Below are 11,478 nucleotides of genomic sequence, written 5' to 3'. Positions count from 1 at the left end.
GCTGCGAAGTATCATTCCACAAAAGGAACACCAAGGAAGAAGTGCAATGGAAATATATTTCCGATCCACTTTTCTTGGGAGAGGAGAAGAGGTGTGAGAGAAAATAGAAATCCAAGACAGCTACAAGTTGAAGTTCTACCATGGATGAAGGATGATACCAATGCTGGCTGCTTGTATGGTAATCTACATAAAAACACTAATGCTGTTTGCCATGATTTATTTCACAGTAGTTTCCTGGGTATGAGTAAAACTAATGTTTATTATTCTTGCTTATACTATGCAGAAAATGGGATTCTTGCCTATTAAGCGGGATTTCTGAAATCTTTTTCCATTAAAGCCACAAAAATTCTTCCCTGCATTTTTTCAATTTTAAATGGCAGCATGTTAGATGCTCATCTGGATTTTAGACAAGTTACTCAACACTGTTTTTAACGTGATGATTATGGCTTAGTGTCACCATTAAGCACTCGTATTAAAAATTTTAAACTGAATATAAAAATGTGACTTTATATTTAATCAAATGCAATCCATGACTTTTGGTTGGACAGTCTGTTCCCCTATTTACTTTCAATTAATGAATTAAGACTTACACACATCATGTTACTATCGAAGACAAGAATCCATGGTCACCATTTTTGTAGCCAATTCAGGCCATGTGATTATAATTCTCAATGGACATAGTGCAAGTTCATGGTTCTTTCAGGTACTAGAATACTGGTGCACCTTAAAGCTTTTTAAATGAATTGTTTCATATTCATTTAAATCCAGCCAGATCCCTTCACGTTTACTCTGCCTTGCTTATCATAATCCATTTTGAAAAGCACTAGAAACTAAGTTCATTAAATACTTTGTTCACCACGAATTGTTTCATTGCTTCTTTAAAAATGTATTTTTTAAAAAATTAGTGATACATATTGTATAAATCAAGACAATATAGTTTCCCTGCAACTCAGTCTTGGGAGGTTTGAAATACAGCAGCAAAACAAAGCAGAAAAACAAAACAAAAAGTTAGAAACATAGTATTTTGAACAAAAAAAATCTTGTATAAAGGTTCAGCTCTTCAATATTGCCTTTATAATGCTACTTACAGTGAAACATTCTGCAGCAAATTAAAAAGGCATCCAACATGTTCAAATGGATTTTAATTGTTTGAAGTACAAGATTTGGTGGTCCTTTATTTGCTTTGTTTTTCCTTTCTTTCTGAAAATCACAGTGAGATTCTCATCAACTGCATCAGGCCAAAAACTTTATAGGAGCATTACAAGCACAAGTGTTCTGTATGCAGGAACGGTCCTTTGAAAGGGGCTCATTTATTCACTTGCTGCTGAATATGCAAAAGGAACTCATAGTACGATAATGCAGATTCCGTTCTGTCTTCTATCATATTTTGCAGGAAACTTGGTTTCCATGGACTTTCATCCCTTAAAAATAAAAGCAAACAGAATTTCATGAGCGTCAACACTTTTTAATGCTTTATTCCTAGAAAATATTTACAATGTGAATTGTCTGATAAAAGCAAAATCTATTTTGTTAAAACCACTTTCGACATAAGGAGGAGGTGGAGTTGCGGGCTCACGCCCCCAACAACCGCGCGGGGCTGTCTTCAGCCCACGCGACCTGGGGAATCCTCGGGACGTGTCAGCCCCAGGGGGCGTGGCCTGGGTCACTTAAGGTCGGCGCAGCCCCGGAATCTCCCCTTTTTGCCGTCGCAGCAGCTGCGGTTTCCCACCCACCCACCCTCTAGGTTTTCCCTCTGACCTTGCTATGGACCTCGGTTGGTCGCCGAAAGGGGCCTGGTAGGAATTTTTCCACTTGGCAAATTGGCACTGGCCATTTGGTTTCTTCGCCTACCTCGTAGCAAATTGTCACAACGTCCTTGGTTTGGCGGTTTGGCATTGGTAGGGGTATTATTATTATGCAGATGAGTTGGAGGGGAGGAGCGCCATCACCTCCCCCAAATATTTAAGGGTAGTCCGGTAAAGGATTCCAGAGGGCGTTGCCTCGTCTGAAACCTATGGAGGTTAGGGCCTAAAGTGCGCCCCCCAGCGGTGACCCCTTGGGGAGTGCCTAGGGATGTGCATCTCAGGGGCTCCCCTTGCTGGTGTTAACGCTTTTCGGTTTCATGCCGGATAGTCTGATAGGACCAATGCCTAAAGCCAATACTGCTCTTACCTGTAACCAATAAAGTTGTGGCCATTTTTTGCCCATTAACCTAAAATAACGGTGTCCTGTGTCTTCATTTATTCCAACTGCTGGGAGGCGGGAATCGCCACGCAACATGTCGGGAATCTACAGCATTAAAGATGCTCATGCTGTTTGCATGGGCACAAACTCTGATACATACATGGATAGGAGGAAGCAAATACTTCTTCATTCATGGCAGTACTTGGGACAGCCCTGTAGCTGTTCTTACTATTGAAATGGAAGGGAACTACTGGCTTGTGTGGGAATTCCATGCATGCCACAACATGGCCATTTCAGGTAAGTACTTAAGGGTCTGAGCATCCCTCCATTTGTACACCCCTTAACACTCCCCATATGCCACCAAATATCAGTGTTGCTACCCCTTTTTACTTTCATTGAATGTGGTCTCACTCTATCTCTGCCAGAAGCAAGCAGGCAAAGAATGTTCCTCTCTTTAATAGGCGGGGGGGCATGCAACAGAGGAAGTTTGTAACTAAGCTATTCGCAGAGAGCCAGTTGCTACTTGTCCCAGGTGAGCAGCAAGCTGCACGGCTACCAGGTCTGTATGCTGATGTAGTCTTCTCATATAAAAATGCCACTTACCTTAAAATATACAATATAGGAAAGAAGGGCCTTTGCTCCCTCAGCCAAGAGATAAAAGCAAGCATTCTAGAAGACTCAGCCGTATCAAGTTCTGGAAGTTGTGTCTGTCACAAAAAGAGCTACTGTGAATGCCAGTCAAAAATAATATCTAAAGTACTCAGGTTATTTGTATTCAGATATATTCAGGTTGATACTGGCCCCCCTATACCTGCAAGAATATGCATAACCCTAATTTTTTTGAAGGAGGCAAAAACTGTCCCCACTGCATTTTTTCAGGCACTGCTGCTCAAGTAAACCAGTGTTGTGCAAAATGCCATTAGCAGTCTGTCAGCAACCCACTATCAATCAACCATGGTGAAAGAGCAGCCCTTCTGAAACTTAGTCAGCAGTAGGATTAGATTTAGATTTAGCCAGCAGTAGGATTCACTCTCTGCACCGTTCTTTATCTTCAACTCCTGGCTAATTGGTAGTGAACAATGTGTATACTTCAACAAAGAGGCATTTGATGGTGTTCACTTGCATGTGCAATAGAAATTTGCTTGTGCAACAGGATTCCTCACCCCCACGCTCTGGAAGCTCCTCCAACTCTCCAGCGCAAGTTTTGGGGTGCATGGGACAGGAGGAGAGGGCAATGCTGCAGTTCACACCAGCTTGCACTCCATTGGATGCTATCCCAAATGTCTCCTTCAGGACTGGAAGTGGATCCCTCAATCACCTGTCATCATTATGACATCATGTGACAATGTCAAAGGGACTTGCCTCTAAAGTCCCTCTCCAAGCAATTTCTGTACCATCCACTTGCAAACAGCCTTAAAAATGATGGCAGCTCACACAGTCTGGAGATTCCCCACCCTCAGGCCTACATAGTGGAAAATGTTTGAGGAAACATTTTTGTTCCCCTAAATAAGGAAATACAGGGTGTATTCAACATTGTGTTAAGCGGATCATTCTATCAGTGTAAGGGTTTCTCCTCATGCAATGGAACCATCTCCCCTTCTCCTCTGCCTGCACAACCCTTAAATCTGCTCTGGGGGCTTTCTCAACTCTTTGGAGCCAATCTGGAGGAATCCTAGAGGAAAGACATCCCTCCGCACTAGTGCAACTATTTCACTGAATGCTGCCCGTAAATTCAGACACTTGTGAGGGATATCTAAAGATTAGAACAGGTGAAGTGAGCTGCCTGTAAGCCAATCCTTAAAAATACTGCAGTTTGCACAGCAGGAATTATAATTGTGTAGCTTAACTTTTTCACGTAGTTCTAAGGAGCCAGAAGTTCTTCTGAATTACAGAGGAATCCTCACTTACATGGGGGTTCCATTCTGGGATGTGCAGAAGTCCATTCTGACCCTGTTCTGCCCCCGCACCCTTTCGGCACTGTGCACCCTTGTGCACAGTTTTGCGAGTTGGGAGTTGCCTGCACATTCTTACCATATTGTGTGGTATTGATGCATAGTGTTGAACTCCAAGGACACGGCTGATAAAGTTCTGTCCACAATTCTTTCCAACCCACAAAAACATCACCTGTAAAGACAGACATGGATAACCAGAAAACATTACTCTGTGCATTTTACTCCTCTCATACACTTTCTGGCAAATGACAGCTATGAAGCTTCAAAGAGAATGAGCCACATTTTGCACACAATACGAATATTAGCAGAATGTAACTTACAGAGCCAGCATCCATAAGGTAGGCACCATCTCTATTTATCTTCTCCACAGACAGCTGGAGAATGGGAGGCTGAGGTATTGTTTTGTCATTGACGTTGAGGGCTCCCTAAAGAAATATGTATATAATTGGTAAGATATGAAGAGGCTACAGGTCAGATCTTGATTAACAATAGGAATAGAGACCTTATCGTGTAAAAAGGCACAATGTACCGACCTGTATGTTGCAACTGCATTTTACCCTTCAGTATGATTAACCTTAAGGGACGTGGTTGGCGCTGTGGGTGAAACCACAGAGCCTGGGGCTTGCCGGTCGGCGGTTTGGATCCCTGCGACAGGGTGAGCTCCCGTTGCTCGGTCCCTGCTCCTGCCAACCTAGCAGTTCAAAAGCACGTCAAAGTGCAAGTAGATAAATAGGTACCGCTCTGGCAGGAAGGTAAACAGCATTTCCGTGTGCTGCTCTGGCTCGCCAGAAGCGGCTTAGTCATGCTAGCCACATGACCCGGAAGCTGTATGCCGGCTCCCTCAGCCAATAAAGCAAGATGAGTGGCGCAACCCCAGAGTCGTCCGCGACTAGACCTAATGGTCAGGGGTCCCTTTACCTTTACCTATGATTAACCTTAATCATGGCAAAACCTAATCGAGGCCTAAGAGGTGGTGTTTACAGGCACAATTTAGAGAAGAATGATCATACCTCGTCTGTGAGATTGTCAATTCGGTATAAATTAGGATGCATCATAAGCATGAGGTACACTAAAGGTTGGTTCTTCACTTGACACATGGTAAAGATGCGATCATCTAAACGTATGTTTGTCCCGGTTTGGAATGCTTTCTGTGAATAAAAGTAGCATCATTACCACATCCATTACTCAGGAAGTAAACATACACAGCATAGTATACAATTTATATCCCATTTGGTAATAATGTAAGAGAGGAAGATGAAAGGACATCTCAGAGGGCAACACACCAAGATCTATCTGTGCTCTGCTTATTTGTTTGTATAAAATTCATGTTGTTTGAAAAAGTCTGATTTAAATACAGTTAATAAATTTGAAAGTGCAACAGCAACAAACACTAATCAATCTAGAAGGAAGGATTCATTAATCTAAATCCAGAGGGCCAGTTTCTCCTCACACACCAGGACTTGAGGAACAACTTCCTATCATAAGCTGCTGTCAAAAAGCTTTAACCACAACTTGTAAAGTTTCAGGGAAGCCAAAATGGAACACTGAAAAACCACTGGAGCTGCAGTGGACAGAGGAAATGGTAAAAGCCAGTGTTTCCATGTATTTTGGTGCACATCTCGGGACCTTCATATCCTGGATATTATGTTTTCAAATTTATTTTTGTCCTTACCTGCTTTAAGAGAGCCAGCACATACAATGGGAAGAGACGTAATGAAATTGGAGCCATGAGTCCAGGCTGCTGAATGGTTAGGACAGAGGACCGGTACGCAGACAGAGAATCTATTACAGCATTCACCAGTGCATCTCGAGCATCACTCAGGCTAGCAGTAACTGACCGGTCAACAGCTAAAGAAAAAAAGTACATACTGATTTTGGCTACTAAGTTAGGCGTTCTTGATGATCTATGGTTCTACAGTTGCTTAAGACTCTCTCTCTCTCTCTCTCACACACACACACACACACACACAAAGCTAGGAAGAATGCAAACCAGAGATGGCAGAATGTCAGCCCTTCACACAGTGAACCCACACAGCTATAGCAGAATGCTATGCATTCTATGTCAATACAAACCAAAAACATTCACCACCACCTTCAGTATCTCAAGAGCAATATGGTGGTAATAAAATAATAATTGTTCAGACATTATTATTCAAAACTACAAATACCTTACTTTCAAAAAACAACCAAAGCACTTACCCATATTGGCTAGCAGCCCGGTAATTGCTTGCACGTCAGCTCCCAAATAAACATCACTCAGCTGGCTAACAACTGGTAAGCACAAAGTGTGAACACGAATCCTCCTTTCACCTGTACAGGGAAATCCATAACATCAGAGCTGCATCTAACAAATGTGTCCAGGTAATGCTTCAGAAACTTTCACAGATGTAGCCCAACATTATAATTAATAGTTCCCTCCCGCCCCCCCCCCCGCCGCCTTAATGTAGTTCTTCACATAAGTCAAACACAGGTTGCAGTTTTTCAACCAAACTTCCACAAGAGACACTTTAGAAGAAAAATCATAAAATTGTAGATTTGGAAGGGACTCCGAGCATCATCTAGTCCAACCCCCTGCAATGCAGGAATCTCAACACAGAATCATAGAATTGTAAATACTACAAATGTCCATCTTCAGCTAAGCAGTCGTTCTATTTTATAATGTGCATTCTGGCCTGGAGTTCATTAATGCAGTAATGAAAAAACTACAAACAAGCTAGTGTGTGCTAATTAGTCAGATCTATGAAGACTCAAGACCAATTAATCTTATCTTCACAAAAAATGTAGATCAACAAGCATGTATATATATTTTAGCAGATACTACTAGTGGCAATAGATGCCATGACATCCTTACCTTTACTAGACGTATAGAGGAGAGCTGACTGGAAGCAGACAACCTGCATGTCTGTGAGATTCTCCTCTACTGACATCTGTACAGCATATCCTGCATCAGGGTTCACATTGGGTAAAGACAACAGATCTGTTGACCGTACAAAGAAGTTGCCATGGAAGGTATGAATCGAAAGGCCTATGGAAGAGAAAAGTGTTACAGGAATACTATTTCAACTCAAATCTTGCACAATCACTTTGACTGCATTGTCTCCTTGCAAAGAAAGTCATCAGCACGTCTGAAAGCTGCTGAAGTTCAGTAATTTATCCAGTTCTCCAGCATCAGACCAGCCTTAGGCAGTGCCACTAAACACCTATTTACTGGGTGTCCTCTATTCAGAGAACTTGTATAAGGTAATGGCTGAGATCCAAAGGGCCATATGTGATATTCCATGGACCTACTGACGCTACTAGCACCCATTTCCACTACAAACTCTCGCATTGGTGGAAAGCTTTATTAGAGAAATATTTAACATAAGTGCAAAGGGCAACAATCGTCCTGTGCTGATGTGGAAGCTATTTTGGCACATGTAGAGGGCACTTTGGACCAAGCCAATGTCTCAAAGTCTCAGTCTCAGTGACTAAACAGATAAGTAGCACAATACCTTAAGGAATAATTACACACATGTATTAACACTTGCATTATCACAGGGAGTCAGTCAAGTCCTGTAAGGGGGACTAAGGAAAATAAAATAATGCTCTCAAAATAAAAGACATAGAAGCAACTCCATTATTATTTCACCTGATCTTGATTTAAAGATTAACACTCGGGGGATGGTCTCACTTTATTAACAATTTTTTCCACTGGCAGAACTGTCTGAAGGTTATTTTTAGCTAGACTTGGTAGACTCTATAGGTAAATCCAGGGCAAGCTCACACAAACAAACATTTACCTTTCCCAAGGCTAGTTAATTCAAGAATATTCTCTCTCTCTTTAATTTTGTTTTAGCTCCCGTTGTTCGGTCCCTGCTCCAGCCAACCTAGCAGTTCGAAAGCACGTCAGAGTGCAAGTAGATAAATAGGTACCGCTCCGGCGGGAAGGTAAACGGCGCTTCCGTGCGCTGCTCTGGTTCGCCAGAAGCAGCTTAGTCATGCAGGCCACATGATCCTGAAGCTGTACGCCGGCACCCTCGGCCAATAAAGCGAGATGAGCGCCACAACCCCTGAGTCGGTCACGACTGGACCTAATGGTTAGGGGTCCCTTTACCTTCATTTATTTTTAAAAGTAAATAACAAATAGACAAAAGTGTTATTTTTTGTATAAGGAAAGATTTAAAGATCTGTATCCATTAAAACTGAAGAAGCAGAAATCCAGCTCTAGGGATGTGGGAACTGCTTCCTGACTCCAAATTCAACTAATCCAAGTCTTTTCTTTTTGGAAACAGCCTGGCCTACTCATCGACAGAAAGAAGAACCACCCAGTATTCTGGACCACTGGATCACAACACACTGGGAGAATCTAATACATTCACAGATGCATGTTCACTGTTCTAAATATTCTAAATTCACGATGCTAAGCTTTTAAATATTTGCATGTGCGCTTCTGCCAATTACTTATTTAGGCACTTATGGAAGCACTGCTTTGCTTAACATTAGCAAATTAAATTGTCTGACCTTTCGTACACCTTATTCGCATGACAGCCTCAAAACCAATCTTCCGAGTCAAGTATCGTTTCAGCTCTTTTTGTAGTTTCTCCACCAGAAGAGGATTGTGTTGTTGATGGTAAGATTGATAGTAATAGACACTACCAGCTGAATACCTCGATATACAACCTAAAAATAAAAATCCAAGGATAAATTGAAGGAACAAACTACAGTCAACACAATAAATACAATCTAACATTGATAGTATTGGGAGATGCACTAACAGTATTGGGAGAAAGTATGTGCCAGGGTATTTTAAAATATTGTAGAAATGTTACAGTAAGAAATGTTACAACTTATGCACATTTAACTTGTGCGCATTCAGCTTATTGTATTAAAATTTAACTTTCTATACTCCAAGTGGAACCCAGCATTAAGATTCAGTTTTTACTATTTAAAACGTACTGTTAAAACTATCATGCTGATTTCTTTTCCTTTTCACACAAATGTAAAAATACCTTACTCACCTAATGAAGCCAAGTCAGAGTACTGCCCGCTAAGGAGGAACAGGTCAACTGCAACCTGCTGTCCAGAACAGTCCAAGGCCAACTTTTTATAGAAGTCAGTAGATGGTGTAAGATGGATATCCTGGTGAAAAAGTCAAAATGATAGAACTTCAAAATACACATTTCTGCTGTTCTCCATAAACTCGCGTGGACTGAAGCAGTAGCTCAACTTATCCGTAAAAGAGACTGGGCCTGGGTTCAAAACGGTGTTTTGAGGGATGCAGTTGCAGCCAATAAGACAAGTTAAATTGAGGGTTACTTAAAGAATACATAGAAAGCAGCTTTTGCTAACCTTTGCAGCAGCTTTTTGGTTAGGCTCTTCCCGAGGTTTGAGAGCACCCACTCCTACAGTAGGAAGTTGTGTCTGGAAGACAGAAATCCGACCACCAGTGGGGGACATCAATTTAAAGGCAGCCTGTAGTGCAGGTCCCAGAGCACTCTGAGTTTCCAGGGAGTTAGTAAACATTTGAGGCAAAGTTTTCAATAAATCTTGAATTAGCTGGGGGGGGGGGAATAAGAGCATTAGAATATTCAAAAGACATGTCTCCCATAGAATTCAAAATTTCATTAGAAGCATTCATAAAAGACATTTTGTTAGCAAATAGTAAGCCTTGCCATTTTATAGCAACTGGTCTCTGAAGATTCCCAACCCACCCAACCCCTTCCAAGATACACATTCTTTCAAAATCAAACATAACCCCACAAATTCAATGAACTGTCCTTTCTATCTTTCACATACTTGTCCAAAAATGTGGTCCCAAACTCCAGCCCATTACCATCCTCGCCTCCCTGAATATAATTTCAAGATAGACTAAAAGAAGCTTCAGTATCTGCAACACAGGTGGGCACTTGGATAAACAGAATTTGGGATTCTTTTTTTGCGTGGGGGGGGGCGGGAACCTTAGTTATTGTGCCTATAGCGTGTTCACCAAGGGTATGAGCTTAAAAGTAATGCTAAATTACTGAAGTGGAATCTCATATAGAAACACTTCAATAAGGATTTAAAAGTCCTCTTGATTAGTATTACAAAGTATCTGTGCTTTAAAACAGTCTTGCAACTCCAGTAATATGCATTATATCCTACCTATTCACATGCAAGCACACATGGAACTTTGCTTTGCTTCAGACTACAGTGATATCTTGGGTTACATCCGCTTCAGGTTACAGACTCCACTAACCCAGAAATAGTACCTCGAGTTAAGAACTTTGCTTCAGAATGAGAACAGAAATCATGCTCTGGTGGTGTGGCGGCAGCAGGAGGCCCCATTAGCTAAAGTGGTGCTTCAGGTTAAGAACAGTTTCAGGTTAAGAACGGACCTCTGGAACGAATTAAGTACTTAACCTGAGGTACCACTGTATATGGCAGCATAATCTAATAAAACTGAAAACTTGGATATTTTGGGAAACACTAATACCAAATGATTTGATAATTTGGGAAGCACCTGTTTACACCATATTTGGTTTCTTCTAGAAAGAGGGAATCTATACCAAATACACATGAAGCATAAAGGAAATATTTTTAAAAAACATTACTTTGAAGATAAAGATTGGACACCACTGATTTAAAAGGATTTCAAATTGAACATGTTCAAGTATAACTGTTAAAGTTTCAGAAGTCAGCTCCCCCCCAGTCCCTCAAATTCAGATTAGCGGTTTTATCATTTATTCTGTTCTTAGAAGAGATGTCGCCTAGTCAGTTGGCAAAGAACTTTGCACTGTACATATTTGCGCAACCAATCAACTGGAGTGGGCAAAAAACTTTAGCTCATAGCCTTATAAGGGCTAGGGGGAAATGATCAAAAGGACAGAGTTAAATGACATTTGTTTTAAACATATACTTGCATAATGACTTCATAGTATTAATCTTACCTCTTTACTTTCATTTAAGTTTACTAGTAGGTTTTCCGGCATTGGGATAAACACTTCTGCAAGAAAAACAAAAATGCGATGAAAGCTCTCTGAATCAGTTTGACTTGTTTAAGAAGTATTCTTAAATATTCCCCACATCTACGAAATGCATTAAGTGCTTGTAAAGCATTCTCTTCATAATAGTCCAGGCAGGTGGGAAGGAGATAACAGACTCTTTCACAGCAACAGACACTTCAGTCAAGGATATGGTATGCAACTGGACATCTTTAGACTGTCCACTGAGAAAAATGCTTTAGAAGAACTGGTTGGTTTAGCTGCTTTAGCAATTTTCCTACACACACACACACACACACACACACACACACACACAGGCATCTCTGCAAGAAAATGAAAAGTTGGTTTTACTGCCAAGTTCCATTCTTGTATGTCAGCAGGAA

The 11,478-nt window shown here is 41.2% G+C and overlaps 1 protein-coding gene across 2 annotated transcripts in view; it reads right to left on the bottom strand.

Annotated features, from left to right (window-relative positions):
• Positions 1-1,125: 1,125 nt before the first annotated feature.
• SEC24A (SEC24 homolog A, COPII coat complex component) overlaps positions 1,126-11,478 on the bottom strand; it is a 31,110-nt gene continuing 20,757 nt past the window's right edge. For both annotated transcript variants that reach the window (XM_079968095.1, XM_079968094.1), the window contains exons 12-23: positions 11,042-11,097; positions 9,465-9,671; positions 9,134-9,254; positions 8,637-8,795; positions 6,988-7,161; positions 6,336-6,446; positions 5,809-5,984; positions 5,147-5,284; positions 4,457-4,561; positions 4,216-4,308; positions 2,788-2,891; positions 1,126-1,421 (exon numbers count right to left, since the gene is read on the bottom strand). In XM_079968095.1, the coding sequence (XP_079824221.1) occupies positions 1,307-1,421; positions 2,788-2,891; positions 4,216-4,308; positions 4,457-4,561; positions 5,147-5,284; positions 5,809-5,984; positions 6,336-6,446; positions 6,988-7,161; positions 8,637-8,795; positions 9,134-9,254; positions 9,465-9,671; positions 11,042-11,097 (1,559 nt within the window). In that variant the 3' untranslated portion in view covers positions 1,126-1,306. The remainder of the gene's footprint in view (positions 1,422-2,787; positions 2,892-4,215; positions 4,309-4,456; positions 4,562-5,146; positions 5,285-5,808; positions 5,985-6,335; positions 6,447-6,987; positions 7,162-8,636; positions 8,796-9,133; positions 9,255-9,464; positions 9,672-11,041; positions 11,098-11,478) is intronic.

This window comes from Podarcis cretensis, assembly GCF_951804945.1.
Source record: "Podarcis cretensis genome assembly, chromosome: 2".
NCBI lineage: Eukaryota > Metazoa > Chordata > Lepidosauria > Squamata > Lacertidae > Podarcis > Podarcis cretensis.
The sequence above is the reverse complement of the archived record's forward strand: the minus strand, read 5'-3'. Positions and strand labels throughout refer to the sequence as shown.